The following is a 14,376-nucleotide window of genomic DNA, read 5'->3' on the forward strand; positions in this document are numbered from 1 at the left end:
GGCCAGCTGGTCAGCGAGGCGTTTGCGCAGTGGTACGACGCGGTCGGCACGAAGGGCAAGAAGCCAAAAAGGATCTGGAAACAGGGCCAGGCCTACCCGTGTGACCGATGCTGCAAGCCCTAAACTGCCAACCTCATGAAGGCACTCTCTGGGTCGAATGCTTGTGGGAGTCGGGACGCGGCGTCGTCCTCTCACTTCGTTCGATGTGTTTGGTTTAGGTTTGAACGAGACCGTGATCCGTGTGTGTGCTGCGCGGAGGTATCGCTGATTTTATCTATATAATTTAAATCCCCGCAAATCGGGCGCATTTGTTCTGGGCCTGTCCGCCCCCGCGACGGCGTCATCGCGCATACTGTATGGTAAACGCACGGAACAACGCGCGCGCACGAGCACGAGAAGTGTCGCCCGACGGAGAGCGGGACACAAAACGACACACACAAACACTGCTTCGATCACCTGCACGTAGAAATGCAAACCCGCAGGTGAGAGTCAAACTCCCGTCTTACACCTCATGGTGCCAGCTGGTCCGCGCCCGCCGGAAGGAGGCCTACGTGCAGAGAGAGTCATTCCTCAACGCCGAGGCTTAGGGAGGGGTGGGGCGAGGCTGCGCTTGGCCACCGTTCACAATCTCAGAGTAGAACCTCCGATCGCCGCCAACGCAATAGTCCCAGTGACGTCCCTCCGTAAAGTGCAAGCCGTCGCTGAACACGTATCCCTCGTCCCGGACGGCCCTTCCTCGCTCCCACGTTGCGTTGTACTTGCCGCCATTCGAGAAGGTCAGTGTTCCCCTTTGGGATCGGGCACAAGGCACAACGGAGCGTGAGTCGTCTACTGCGCCAGTTCGTGCGCTGATGCCTACTGCCTTGGCACAAGGGATGGAGAGAAAGGCTTCGTGAAAGGTCATTAGCGGTTCCGTATTCGCGTACCTGCCGTGGAACATGCCGTCGACAAAGGAGCCAGTATAGACGGTGCCTACGCCATCGAGCTCTGCAGTCAAAAATCTAGCCGGAGCTCGAAGCGCGGAAGCAGCCACGCCGTTTGGAAAGGAATAGCTGCCCTCGCCGTCGCGTTGCCACGGCCTGCCGCCCAAACCTCTTCCTCCATCAGGAGGCGGTGACGCCTCGACTGAGCCGCCGGCGGGCGGGACCTCGCCGGCGGAGCCGCTGGGTAGCGAGCCGTCCGCCGCTTCGAGGGCCGCGGGCACTGCAGCCTCCGCGCTTGCTTCTTCGCTCATGTGTGTCGTATTATCGGCGTAACGACGAGGGAGCGTAATTTCTTTTCCTTCCGCAAAAAAAAACAAAGTTTCTCCCGACAGGCCAGTCCGGCGCCCGGTGTGTTCTTTTTTTGCACCGGGCGCGTCCCACGATGTATTCTTTTTTTGCACAACACTGGGCGGCACTGTGCTTGGTAGAAATAAAGAAAACAGACGCGAGGGGAGGGATGGGAGGACGGCGAGAGTGCGAGGGGTGGAAAATTATTTCCCCTGTGTTAGTGCCAGTGCGCAAAAGAAAGAAAGAAAACAGACAACCCAAACGAGGGATGGGGGAGGAGGACCACAGCCCACAGCGCACAGGGTCCCCACCCACCTGCACAAGCAGGATTTTCAGTGACAGTGTATGTATTTTGGAAGGACGTTCAGGGGAAAAGAATGAAAGAAAACGCTCAGGCCAAGGGAGGGATGGGAGGACGGCACGCTGCCACCACACAGGGATTTTAAGGAGAGGGGTGTCTGAGGAGAACGGACGGAAACGGCCCCCCCTCTCATGGCTGACCCTGGGCATGGCCTCTCTGGGGGTGAGCTGGGTCGGCCTGCATTAGCTCCCGCTCCCATGTGTGGGGCATCTTATCGTGCCACACCCAGCTGTCGCTCTGCTCGCCTTCCCATTCGCAGAGGTACTCCCATCCGTGTTCGTCCTCCTCCGTGCCTCCCCCGTAGCAGGTCGGCGCCTTCCTTGCCGCCTTCACCTTGCGCACCCTATCGGGCGCCCTCCGTTCCGTCTTCTGTCCGTGTGCGCGCTCTTCTATGGCCGCCCACTTCCAGTATTGTCGCAGCTGCGCCCACTCTGGTCGCTCCAGCTGCTCCGCCAGCCTCTTGTATTCGCTATGTTCCGTCGTGTTGTCTTTGAGGCCATAGACTCGCTTCATTTGCGGCCACGTCAACACTTCCCCGGTGCCCCATTCTGACACGTCCGACCATGTCGCTATCCCGTGCTTGGCTAGGTTACGTGCAAAGTCACACGCGAGGCCTTGGTTATTCCAGCCATGACTCCTTGTCTCAAAGAGGAGCGGGCCCAGTACTCTCTTTCGGCTCTCGGTCGTTCTCCACGCCTCGGGTCTGAGCGGCCCCTTCTTGCTCTCTTCCCACCCTGCTGTCGTGACCGTATCCACCCCACACCTCCATTTTGCCTTTAGATATGCTTCGATCATTAGTTCGTCCGAGAGCTCCCTTTCCCAGTCCCAGCTCGGCTTCCATTCCAGCGGGTTGTCACTTCGGCATCCCAGCCTCCTCAACGTGTGCGCTAGGCTGCTCTCCACGGCCACCCTCGCTGGTTCCCCTTCCACCGCGCTGAGGGCCCGGTCCACTTGATCGATCAGCGCCGCCGCTGCGTACGTGTACGCGTGTTCCATTCCCATCCCTCCTCTCTCCTTCACATCGTATATTTGTAGTCGCGGGATTCCTACCGAGTACCCTTTTGCGTTTAGGGCGCTCGCCCTCACTTGTTCGATGCTCTGGCAGTCTTCCCATGTGATGACCCCGTGGACCGGCCGTAGTAGCCGATAATGCCGCTCAGTGCTAGCGCCATGTTGCGTCGGATCTGCTCTCCTGTCAAGTGCGGCAGGTTGCCTATGATCCAGATTACTCTCTTGCAGTCCGCTACGCACCGCTCCCTCATTTCCGTCTGGCCCTCGCCGTTTGCCCACCCGGTCCTTAGCTCCGTTCCGAGGTATTTGTAGCTCTCGTCTCCCTTCAGCTGTGGTATCGGCATGCCATCCGGCATCCTCATTTCGTAGCCCTCGACATCCCGCTCTTCGTTGTTCTCCCAGTACGTCGCTGACCATGCCGATTTCTTCTTCTTTTTGACCTGGAGGCTGTTGCCACAGATCTTTGTCACTAACCAGGCGCACTCTAGCGCTAGCTGCATCGTGGCTATATCGTTGCTGAGGAACAGGCCGTCGTCGGCGTACACTAGCTGCGGCACGCTCTCACCCGCCGCTGTGAAATCAAATCCTCTACACAGCTTACTGACTGTTCGCTGCATCACGGCCAGCATGAGCTTGCTGCGTGCGGGCGAAAGGAGGCACCCTTGGCCGAGGCCTTGCTCGATGGGAAATCGGTCGCTCAGTCCATAGCCCGTCTCGTATCTACCTTGGAGGGAGGGTAGCTCCTCCCCAAGTCCTTCTCTTAGCGCCTTCATCACAGCTGTCACGTCGGGCGGTACCCCTGCCCATTGTTCCACCTTCCATTGCACTTCGTGTACTACACTCATAAAGTAGGTCCCGAGATCGATGTATCCCCTCACGCACATCTTTCTCTCTATCATGCACTCTTCTGCGTGCAGGCGCGCGGTGAGTGTCTGCGCTGGCGCGTTCTTCCCGGCTGTGAAGCCGCATTGCGAGCCGGGGACTACTCTCGCGCACGCTCTATCGTATTCGGGTAGGAGCATACGCATGAGACCTTTTAACGACTGTGGCTGGACCCAGAGGTCGCGCCTTCGTTCGAGCTCCTTCGGGTCCTCCCCCGGCTTCATCGCTAGCATCGCAATCCAGTCATTCCATTCCCGCGGATACGCTTCTGTCTCGACAATCTCTACCAGCAGGCGCCAGTAGTCTCTTTGAATGTCCTCCGTTGCTATGCGCAGTAGGTATCCGTCGAGTAGGTCCGAGCCGACCGCCTTGCCCTTTTTGAATCGTCTTATGGCCTTCTCGCACGCCGCCCACGTGAGTACCTCCTCCTTCAGTCGTTCCGTCCCCTCGCTCGGTGTGGGTTGTCCCCCCGTCTCGGGTTGGGTCAGCTCTAGCAGCTTTTCTACCGCCTTCATGTCAACCTCTCGCCTCTTATTAATCTCCCTCCCCCTTTCCGCTGCCGCCTTTCGGATTGCCCCTCCTCGGACAACCTTTCGCTTCTTCACCTTCTGCTTGGTTCTCGGGCATGTCACCTCTTCTTCTCCCTCGACGTACATTGCTCTAAGCTCCCCCCCCCTCGCCTTCCTTCCTGACTCGGTGTGTACGATGTCGAATACTGCGATGTGTACGTTGCCGTGCAGTTCGACGACCACTTCTTCCATCTTCTCCGTCAATTTCTGCCCTCTCTCCACCTCACAGTCGAGGAACTCGGAGGTCGCCTTCCCGATCTGTGTCTCACACTCCTCTAGTAACGCCTTCCGTCTGTCGCTGTTGGAGAGGTCCGGTGTGTCAATCCTCTGTAAGAGGCTGCTGAGGCATTCCTGTGTCCAGAATCCCTTCCCCCCCCACTTCCTTGTGTATGCCGTTTTCAACGTTCCGCTCCATTTCCGGACCGCGTGCGTGATCCGTCTCCACTTTGCTATCTTCCATCGCAGTCTCTCCCTCTGCGACATGGGGGGTCGTCCCCGTCGTTGGGTGTCCCGCTGCCCGCCCCCCCCTTGGTCCTCCCCCTCCTCGTCCGCCTCGCCGGTCTGTCCGCCCTTATCCCCTTCCTTCTGGTGTAAGGATTCTCGTATTCTTTATTCTCGTATTCTTTATTTGCGTGAAAACTGGTTTTCATCGGTCGGCGTCATCATCACAGGTGAGTACTTCCTGCCGCGCGAATGTGGACAATCGGCGCCCTATCCGCCGCAGCCGTCCGCTTGCCAGCTTGCGGCTCGAAGCCCTCGAGCTCACGAGGCTCGCCGATCGTAATGGCTACGATGCAGGCGGAGCAGGTTGCGGTTGGCGACGATTTTCCAAACGTGCCGATCACGCTTGTGACGGACGGCTGCGCTGCCGAGGACAATTGCCCACTCCTCGACTCGTCCACCGACCTCTTCAGCAGCGGGCGCAACGTGCTGGTCGGCATGCCCGGCGCCTTCACTCCGACCTGTACCGACGAGCACCTTCCCGGCTACATCCGCGGCGCCGGCAAGTTCCGCTCTCTCGGCGTCTCGACCGTGGCGGTCGTGACGACCAACGACCGCTTCCTGCTGACGGCGTGGAAGCGTGCGATGAGCGCGTGCCTCCGTGCAGAGGGCAAGGCGTCCCTGGACGGCATGGTCTCGATGCTGGCGGACAAGGACGCGGACCTGATTAAGGCGCTCGGCGTGGCATACAACAGCAAGCTGGACACCAAGGCGAACAAGTTCTTCCAACTCAACGCGGGGATCCGCTCCAAGCGCTTCGCGCTCGTCGTCGAGGAGGGGCGAGTCGCGCACGTCGCCGTGGACGAGGGCGAGACGGACCTGGACGCAACTTCCGCAGAGTCTATCCTGGCCTGGCTGGAGGAGCGCGGCCGCGCCTCGCGGCCGAGCAAGACGCGGAGCGCGCTGCAGCCGACGCTGGAGGCGGAGGGGCCGGGCAAGGCCGCCTGGGGCGCCGCGCTCGTCGCCAGCCTCGTCGGCCTCGTCGCCAGCCAGGAGGGGGTGGTGGCGGGGGGCGGCGTGAGCTTCAGGGAGCTGGTCGAAGGCCTCTTTTGAGAGCCCCGCGTACCCCGGCGCCGCGCGCTCCTGCCGTCCACACGTGAGCGCGCGCCTCTCAAGCCCTAGTCTCTAAGCCCTGTCGCACAGACCCGCGAGCGTCGTGCGATCTGGCTCCGCATGTGAGAATGCTCTCTCGGCGGGCCACGGCGGGCCGCACTGTCTGCCGTGGACCGCACAACGGGGAGAGATCGGATTTCTCCCTGGCCCCGCGCTCACCGAGCCGCTCTGGTCTCCGCGCGCGAGTGCGCGCGCACGCATGTGCGCTACGTGTGAATTATTTAAAGGGACGTCTGAACCCTTATAAGTCTCCTGACTGTGGGCTGTGCGTGTCCGTGTGGCGGCAATTTTTAACAAATAAAACGGTCAAACTCTTAGACGAGATGTGCCCCCGCCTCTGGACGGACTACGTTCCGTTCCGTCTTCCGACCACCTCTTTTTATTGTGATTTGTGTGCCTCGTGCCTGCAAAAAATCTCTCGTTCTCTCGCACGAACGTGGCGGCCCCGCACCGGTCCGCGGCGCGCGGTTTCCCCGAACCACTTCGGAATAGACACCACCGGCACCGCAGCGTGGCCTGTACGGATGACCAACGCCCCAGAGACCGCCATTGTGGCTGTGGGCTGACCGGCTCTTATCTCCTAGCGTGCCAGGCGCGGGGGCAGCGCCGACGGCGCCAGCGGCACACCGCGCGGGAGCAGAAGCTGCGGGAGGAGCGGCGAGAGCGCGGGCGGGAGAGGCCGGGCCAACGCCCCGACGGCGGCCGCGAGGCCGAGTGTGAGGCCCGCGGCGAGAGCGGTGGCGGCGGAGAGGCGGAGGAGGCGGAGGGCGGGCAGCAGGCCGGCTCCGCGCGGCGGCGTCTCCCAGAGGCGGGTGAGCCAGAGCAGCGCGAGGGAGGAGCGGAGGGAGGCCTGTGCGAGCAGGGCCGCCAGGCGCGGAGGCAGCCTGCCGCCCCCGCCCTCGGGCAGGTTCGGGCAGGCGGAGCACTCGACTCGCTTCGGGTCGAGCAGCTGGTTGGTCCGCACCACGGCCTCCGCCGCGAGGGCCGCCCTCCGGAGGGCGAACCGTCTCACCCCCGACGGAGCCTGCCCGCCGGCCGACTCGTCCGACTCGGGAGGGAGAACGGGGCGACCCTGCTCGGGCCCTGCCAGGGATGTCGCCGCAGCCGCTGGCGCCGCCGCCGCTGTCGTCGCTGTCGTCGCTGCCGCCGACGTCGTGGCCGCCGTGTACCCCTCTTGAAGCGTGGCCCCCGCAGCCCCCGTCGACAGAGCCGCCGTCGCCCCTTTCCAGAGCCACTTGCTCTCGCTCCGCGCCGACCCTCGGCCCACAGTGACAGGCAGCGCTGCCTCCAGCTCCTCCGCAGCCCCCAGCTGCGTCGCCTCTGCCGCCGACGCCGCCAGCTCGGACGCCAGTGTCCCTGCCGGGATGGTCCGCTCCGCCCTGGTTGTCTCCGCAGCCGCGACTGCCGCCGGCGGCGGCAGCACCGCAACCTCGGCCACCGCGGACTCCGCGGCGGCACCCGCCTCCGCAGCGGCCGCCTCCGCCGCCTGCGACAGGAGGCGGCCCACCAGCAGAGAGCCCTCTGCCTCTGCCGCCGCCTCCGCCGCCTCCGCCTCCGCCTCCCTCAGCGCGCCCCCGCCCTCTGCCAACGGCCAGAGGGCCGCAGCCCGCTTCGCCTTGCCCTGCAGCTCCTCCGCGCGCTCCGCCGCCGTCGCCGCCTGCGCCTTGGCCAGCACCGCCGCCTCTGCCAGCTTGTTCGCCGCAACCTCCAGCTCGGTCGCCTGCGCCTCCGCCACGGCCGCTTCCGACTCAGCCTGCCGCACGTTGCGCCGCCACGCGACGAGGAGCGAGATGGGCGGGAGCAGTCCGAGGAGGGAGGCGAAGCGCGGCCCGACTGCCGTGGGAGCTGAGGGTGCCTCCGCCGCAGCCTCTCGCGGCGATGCGACGTCTCGCGGCGGAGCGACGATTGGTGGCTGCGGCTCCGAGACGGGGCTCGTGGGCTGCGGAAAGACGGCTTCGCCTTGTGTCGCCTCGCCTGGGGCCTCGGAGGGCGACGCCAGTCCTCTGAGGCGGGCGAGGAGTGCCTGGCGGCGCAGCGCCTCCTGTGCCGCCACTCCGGGTGATGAGCCTCTGCCTCGCCCGCCGTTTGCGATGCGGTCCTGGAGCCGGAGCGCGTTCCACGAAGGTGCCGGGGCCTTTTCGAGCGGCGTGAGTGCGCAGAGCTGGACAATCGCGAGCATGGCCACACAAATTGCCATTCATCGGCCGGCAAAAAAAAACCCGGGGGCGCTCTTGCCCGTAACCCGATCCCGATCATCCGGCCCGCTGGGTGCGCTTCTCAGCTCCCCGGCCCTGGATGTGAGGCTGCCAACTGCACTCCAAGTGCTCCAAGTGCTCCAAGGCGCAAATGCTCCAAAAACAATTGCGCGGCGGGGCCGAGGCGAGGCGAGGTGGATGGGCTGGGAGCGAGGGGGCGGAAGTGTGCAGTGCGGTAGATGGTCAGCTCGGGGCGCGTGAGCCGGACTTTGCCGTCCTCCCATCCCTCTTGGGTTGTCTGTTTAGTTGACAGCGCTCAACAGCTGCTTCGGCGGCGATGTCAGACCGTCCTCTCCGTCCTCTCGCCGCGGGCCCGCTTCTTCCCCTTCCGCTTCCCGGCCGAAGAGGGCGGCCTCTCCTCCTCGCCCCCTCCCTCGCTCCGCCCACCCTCCCCCCCGCCCTCCGCCGCGGCATCGGCCTGCGCGCGTCGCTGCAACAGCAGCGCGACCGCGTCGCCTCCGCCACGCCGCACGCGGTCCTGCGCGGCTTCCGCACTGGGCAGCGCGCCCGCAAACGCCGCGGAGAGCCGCGAGTAGAGCGCGGCGTCGACCGGCCACCTCTCGGCTGCGGCGGCGGTCTGCAGGACTCCGACCGTCGAGGCGAAGGACGAGACGCGGAGCCGGTCCCCCGCGGCCGCCTTGAGGTGCTGCGCGCCGTCGACGAAGCCGTGTGCCTCTGCGGCGAGGCGGAGAGGCGCGCCGCCACGCAGGAAGGCGGACCTGCAGAGCTGGTGGTGGAAGGGGACTCGCTCCCAGCTCGGGACGACGAAGGCGAACGAGAGCGCGCCGCCGCTCGCCTCGGCGGCGGAGAGGAGCGCCTCGGCGTGCTTGACCGCCGCGAGCAGCACCTGTCCACAGCTCGAGGTGTGAAGAGACGCCGCCCACACGCACACGCACCGGCGGCCGCACTGCCGCGAGCGGCGCCTCGGGCACAAAGGGAGGGTTGCACTCGAACGAGCCGTGGGTGGGCCGGAAGCCGAAGAAGGAGCCGATCGAGCCGAATGCCGCGTCCGTGTCGGCAAAGGCGGAGCAGTAGCGGTCGTACCGCGCGTTGAGCGGCGACGCAAAGCACTCGAACCGGATGCCGAGCCGCTGCCTCAGCACCTCGAATCCGGCGGGCGGAAGCGCGCACTGATTACCGTGCGCGCCGAGGCTCTGGTAGCGCAGCATCATGCACAGCACGCGCGTGCGCAGGTTGCCCGCCACCGACGGCGCGTGCTTGGCGTGCAGCGCCGCGAGCTTGGCATAGTGCTCGTGCGACACGTCTACGTGCGTCCCTCCCGGAGCACTCGACAGCGAGAGGCGGAGGAGCGGGCCATGAACGTGGACTTCTACTAGGCCGCCCTCCCCGCCTCCGCCGCCTCCCTTCAGCCGCTCGATTGCACGCCCCGCCGCCTCTGCAAGCTGCAGCGCGACCGCGGCAGCAGCCTCCGTGCGCCCCGCCCCGCCCGTCCGGCAGAGGTCCTTGACGAGGCCCTCGTCCGCGCCCACCGCAGCGGGCAGGAGCGGGTCGAGCGGGCTCGGCTCGGACAGCTTGCTCCGAGCCATCCACCGGTCAAACGCCATGAGCGGAGGCTCGATGCCAGCCTCGGCGCACAGCGACGAGAGATGCCGGCGCAGCCGGCGCGTGGCTTGCAGCCGGGCAATCTCCACCTCCGGCCGAGGCTCGCTGGAGGGTGCGCAGGGGATTAGCGCAGCCGGAAGATCGGAGGGAAGTACACACAGGCGGCCGCTGCTGCTGCTGCTGCAGAATTCGCTGCCCTCAGCCGTCGCGGATGTGTCGGCCGAGGAGCTGGCGACGCAGGCGAGGCAGCGTCGCGTGGCGTCGGTCTTCTGAACTTGCGTCCGCGAGAAGGCGGTCCGTGGCAGGGTCTGGCCGCAGGTGCTGCACGCAGCGGTGGCCGCTGTGCCGTCGGCCGTGGCCCGGACCTCTCGCGAGGCGGCGACGTGCTGCTCGGCAGTCTCGACGGCCTGCACGCACGCCTTGCACGCCTTTGGGCGTCGAGAGAGCTGGCGCTTGGAGAAGGCCGAGGCTGGCAGCGAGCGGCCACAGGGCTCACAGCGGTGCGTGCTCTCCGGCATGCGACGGGGGGCAGCTTGGTGCCCGACACAGCGTTTATCTTCTTTGCACACGCCCTCTAACACATGTAGGAAGGGTACATGTAGGTCTGGCCCTCCGGTGGGGTTTCCCTTTTTACGAAATTTTATACCAGAAAAATAAACTTTCCGGTGTCTCGATGAAATTGTGTTTTTCAGTGTAGATGTGCTTTTAGCTTACTGGGAGAAAAGAGAGAGGGGGGGGGGGGTTCTCTAGGCCCCCTAAGGGCCCTACGCGCGGCGCGGTTCACCCCCTTCACCGAAGCGATGGAGATGCGTTCCGCGTGGTGTGACACAAATGAGAGGCGGGAGTGGGGAGGGTACTCGAGTACGCAGTGCGGTCAACGCCCGAGCGTTGAGCCTTGCGCGCAAGGCGGTTGATCCTTGCAACTGCTGGCGGCGAGAAGCCACCGCCGAATGTCTCGTGAAGAAGCAGGTTGAACTTGTTTCGTTTGCCGAAGATCCCGTCATGGTAGTGGCCACGCTGTGACTTGACGTAGTCTCTCTCTCAGTGTATGAGCTCTTACGTACATTCCCGGAGGTGCGGAGGAGGACTGCTGACAGACAGGGTTTGTAGGACTATGAGCAGCTCCGCTCACAATCAATGTGACTGGTGATGCCCACGACTACTACCAGCGCGCTCACAATCCGAGCAAACTCTTGGGTTGCGAGCAGCTTAGCTCACAATTTAGCTCACAATTTAGTGCATTCTTTTTTGCGTGGCCGGGGACCATTGACGGGTAGGTAGTGTAGATCTGGGCCCTCTCCCCTCGCGGCGGCTCGCGGGCCGCGTTTCGTCCCCTCTCCCCTCGCGGGGTTTCCCCTCTGTTGCACTGTTCTCTGTTGCGCACTGGGATAGGGTCGATTCCGCATGGTACGGGACCCCTCGATCGGTAACGATCGTCTCGCCCTCCCTCATTGCACATTGGGAGAGAGATTTTTAGCAATACCAAACAACTCTAACACTCACACGTCATTTGGGGCCTGGAGCCCTGTTCACGCGCGCGCGAGACGTGCAGACAGGGCTGCCAGGACCCAGGTGAGAGCGAATGGCGCGGTTCACGCCTCGCACAACAGAGAGAGAGATGCGCTCTGCATGGTGGGACATAAAAGAGAGCGAGTACTTGGGCGAGTAGGCCGTGCGGTCAACGCTGCCGCGCGCGACTTTGCGCGCGAGGGGCGGCGCAGCTTGAGAACGGCGGGTGGGCGAGAAGCCGCCGCCGAACGTCTCGTGGAGCAGCAGGTTGAAGTTGTTGCGCTTGACAAGTTGTTTTGTGTCACATTGGTGTGTGTTCACTTGGGGGGGGTCAAAAAACAAGCGCTTGCGCTTCGGCGGTTAGTGGTGCACTAACCTACTAACCTCCGACCGAGAAAGAATCAAGTGTTTTGTCGAAACCCTTCGGCGCATTGCTCTCAATTGGTTCACCGCAACTGCACAACGCTGAACCCTGTCCAGCCACCGCTCTGAACTAAATTACTGCGTTAAAGTCAGCGCTCTGAACTAAATTACTGCTGTCAGGGAACCCTGTCCAGCAAAACTACTGCGTGGCTGGACTAAAGACGCACTAAACCTCGCTAAATCTGGATGTAAAGTCGCACTAAATTTGCGCTAAATTTGCGCTAAATTTGCACTAAAGTTGCACTAAATTCGCACTAAATTCGCGCTAAAGTGCACTAAAGATGCAGTACATAAACACTTCACACCGCACTAAATTTAGACCCAGGCGCCCTCCCTGACAGCGCTCACAGCTCCACGCCGAAGGCCGCCCAGAACTGTGCCTCCCACCAATCTAATGTGGTGGTACGTGGTAGCCATCGCCGGCTCGTTCCTTGCCACTCAGCTCCTCCTCTACTTTATGCAGCGGCTGCGGATCCGGCGCATTGAGGAGAAATCCCTTGAGCTCTGCGGCGGCGGCGGCGGCGGTGGCGGCGGCGGTGGCGCGCAGCAGCCGTCCCCGGCACGGATTCCGATCACAATCATCACCGGCTTCCTCGGCAGCGGCAAGACGACACTGGTCAACCGCATCCTGACGGGCGACCACGGCCACCGCGTCCTCGTCATCGAGAACGAGATCGGCGCCATCTCGATCGACCACCATCTCATCGACGAGGAGCGCTCGGCCGCCGCCTCGGCGAGCAGCGCGGGCGTCGTGGTGCTCAAGAACGGGTGCATGTGCTGCAGCGGCGAGACGCCCGGCTCCGAGCTCGAGCGCGTGCTCGACAAGCTCCTCGAGATGTCGAGGCTCGGCGAGGGCAGCGCCGACACGGCCGCCGACACCGCCGCCGCTGAGGGCAGCGCTGAGGGCAGCGCCGAGGGAAGCGTCGCGCTTGCCGCTGACGGCGACGCGGCGGGCGCTGACGCGGTGAGCGGAATGGCCGCCGGTGCGATCCTGCCGTTTGACTACGTGCTGATCGAGACGAGCGGGCTTGCCGACCCGGGTCCGCTCATGCAGGTGCTGTGGCGGCGCGAGATGGCGACGTCGGGCTTCTACCTCGACGGCGTGGTCAGCATCGTCGACGCCGCGCACGCGATGCGCCACCTGCGGCCGTCTGGGCCGCTCGGCCTGATGCGGCGGAGGGCCGAGGCGGAGAAGCAGGTCGCAGTCTCCGACCTCGTGATCCTCAACAAGGCGCACTCCTCTCCCGCACTCTCCCCGGACCCTCTCCCCGCCCCGCCTCTCCCCGGCCCGCCTCGCCCCGCCCCGCCTCTCTCCGCCTCGCCTCGCCTCTCGCCTCTCGCCTCCCTCCCCTGGCCTCTCCTCTCTCGCCAGCCCACCTCGCAGCGCGCGCCCTCCCGTCGCGCCGCCCCGCCCTCCACTCGCCGCCGCCCTGCCCCCGCGAGGTCGACCTCTCCGACAGCCCGGGCGCCTTGGAGGACGTCTCGCGCGCGGTCGAGGCCCTCAACGCCACCGCGCCGCAGCTGCGCACCTCGCACGCCCTCGTCGGCGCCGCCACGCTGCTGCACCTCCGCGCGTATGCGTCCGACTCGGCGCTGGAGCTGCGGCGAGCGGCGGCGGGCGGCGCCGCCTCGCACAGCCCGTACGTCTCGTGCGTCAGCCTCGAGTCGCGCGCGCCCCTCCGCCTCGACGCACTGCAGAGCTGGCTCCGCGCACTCGCCGAGGATCGGTCCGACGACGTGTACCGCATCAAGGGCGTGCTCGCGCTGCGCGGCGAGCCGCGCCGCTTCATCGTGCACGGCGTGCACGCGCAGATCCACGGCTTTGCCGGCTCCGAGTGGCGCGACGGCGAGCCGCGCGCCTCGAGCCTGGTCGTCATCGGGCACCGCCTCGAGGGGCTGCGGTTGGACGAGTCGTTTGCTGCGTGCGCTTCCGATGGCGAGTCGCAGTCGGCGCTGACGGACGCGGGGGAGTGCGCGCCGTGCGAGGAGGAGGAGGCGGCGGCGGAGGGAAAGAAGAGGTTATAGCGAAGCGTGAGCGGTAGCAGAAGGACGGAAATAAATACGTGGCAGTGGGGAAAGACACGGCAATGCGGCTGCGCGTAGCTCTCATCCTAATATATTGAATATTCCACACGTGCACTCTCCACGAGCACGACTCGCGATAGACCAGACGCGCTCACGCACGCAAGACACGAGGAGTTTGGGCACTAGACACTCTGAGAATATGAATACATCACCGTGACGTGGTGAAACATGGTGCAGGTCACTCTGCTATAGGGTCGAGACAGGAACAGGAACTTCTTCCGCTCCGCGAAAGCGATTTGGATTTCTCGGGCCACGCTGTCGGCTTCAGTGGGAAGGGCGGCTTGTTCCTGCCCCCGTTCGGGTCCTTCTGTTGCACGTCGTCAGCCCACGCTTCGAGCAAGGCGAGCGACAAGATGGTCTCCTTGTCTCTGATCCACTCTCGGAGCTCGACAGCGCGAACGCCATGCTCTTTTGCGGTGCGATTGATGCGGGTGAACAAACAGCGGCGCGACAAGGCCTTATGTATCGCCGTGCTCTTGAAGGTGTTCGAGTAGGTGGTGCCGTCTGGTGAGCCATCGTGCATGCACACACAAGGAAAGAGCTCTCAAAGGGTCTCAAGGTGTCGGTCCGGTGGGAGCGCCCGCTTTCGGCGATGGCGTGCCAAGATTGACCGACAAGAAAGAGATGGCTTTCGGCTTTTTTGGCTTCTCCCGCCCTCCAACCCCTCTCTTGGCTTTTTTTTCTGTGTGGAAGGCGGTGCGGCACCGTCGAGCGGCGGTGCATCAGGCATCGGGCGGCAGGGCATCGGACGGCGGACATCGGACGGCGGGCTAACGGCGGTGCGGCAGGCGGAAGGAGGAGGGAGGGAGGGAGGGAGGGAGGGAGAGGGAGGG

At 64.3% G+C, this 14,376-nt stretch overlaps 5 protein-coding genes across 5 annotated transcripts; 2 read left to right on the forward strand and 3 right to left on the reverse strand.

Annotated features, from left to right (window-relative positions):
• Positions 1 to 509: 509 nt before the first annotated feature.
• EMIHUDRAFT_196327 (hypothetical protein) lies at positions 510 to 1,234 on the reverse strand (the record flags this gene model as incomplete). Its single annotated transcript, XM_005770572.1, has 3 exons — positions 510 to 547; positions 619 to 788; positions 927 to 1,234. 3 exons carry the CDS (start codon positions 1,232 to 1,234, stop codon positions 510 to 512), a joined length of 516 nt encoding a protein of 171 aa, XP_005770629.1.
• Positions 1,235 to 2,714: 1,480 nt separating this feature from the next.
• EMIHUDRAFT_196329 (hypothetical protein) lies at positions 2,715 to 4,040 on the reverse strand (the record flags this gene model as incomplete). Its single annotated transcript, XM_005770573.1, has 3 exons — positions 2,715 to 3,363; positions 3,441 to 3,478; positions 3,699 to 4,040. 3 exons carry the CDS (start codon positions 4,038 to 4,040, stop codon positions 2,715 to 2,717), a joined length of 1,029 nt encoding a protein of 342 aa, XP_005770630.1.
• Positions 4,041 to 4,772: 732 nt separating this feature from the next.
• Positions 4,773 to 5,956, forward strand: EMIHUDRAFT_432312 (peroxiredoxin). Its single transcript, XM_005770574.1, has one exon. It carries the CDS (start codon positions 4,788 to 4,790, stop codon positions 5,646 to 5,648), a length of 861 nt encoding a protein of 286 aa, XP_005770631.1. The 5' UTR covers positions 4,773 to 4,787; the 3' UTR covers positions 5,649 to 5,956.
• A 332-nt stretch (positions 5,957 to 6,288) lies between these two features.
• EMIHUDRAFT_461366 (hypothetical protein) lies at positions 6,289 to 10,044 on the reverse strand (the record flags this gene model as incomplete). Its single annotated transcript, XM_005770575.1, has 4 exons — positions 6,289 to 7,682; positions 8,351 to 8,810; positions 8,860 to 9,615; positions 9,892 to 10,044. The coding sequence occupies 4 exons, from the start codon at positions 10,042 to 10,044 to the stop codon at positions 6,289 to 6,291; spliced, it is 2,763 nt and encodes a 920-aa protein (XP_005770632.1).
• A 1,871-nt stretch (positions 10,045 to 11,915) lies between these two features.
• EMIHUDRAFT_61544 (cobalamin synthesis protein P47K) lies at positions 11,916 to 13,483 on the forward strand (the record flags this gene model as incomplete). Its single annotated transcript, XM_005770576.1, has 4 exons — positions 11,916 to 12,295; positions 12,428 to 12,607; positions 12,638 to 12,674; positions 12,902 to 13,483. 4 exons carry the CDS (start codon positions 11,916 to 11,918, stop codon positions 13,481 to 13,483), a joined length of 1,179 nt encoding a protein of 392 aa, XP_005770633.1.
• Between the last annotated feature and the right edge of the window lie 893 nt (positions 13,484 to 14,376).

Source organism: Emiliania huxleyi (assembly GCF_000372725.1).
Source record: "Emiliania huxleyi CCMP1516 unplaced genomic scaffold EMIHUscaffold_4, whole genome shotgun sequence".
In the NCBI taxonomy this organism is placed as follows: Eukaryota; Haptophyta; order Isochrysidales; family Noelaerhabdaceae; genus Emiliania; species Emiliania huxleyi.

What these genes read in the sequence shown, in the direction of transcription:
- EMIHUDRAFT_432312 (XM_005770574.1), top strand. Translation starts at nt 4,788, where the DNA reads ATGTGGACAATCGGCGCCCTATCCGCCGCAGCCGTCCGCTTGCCAGCT.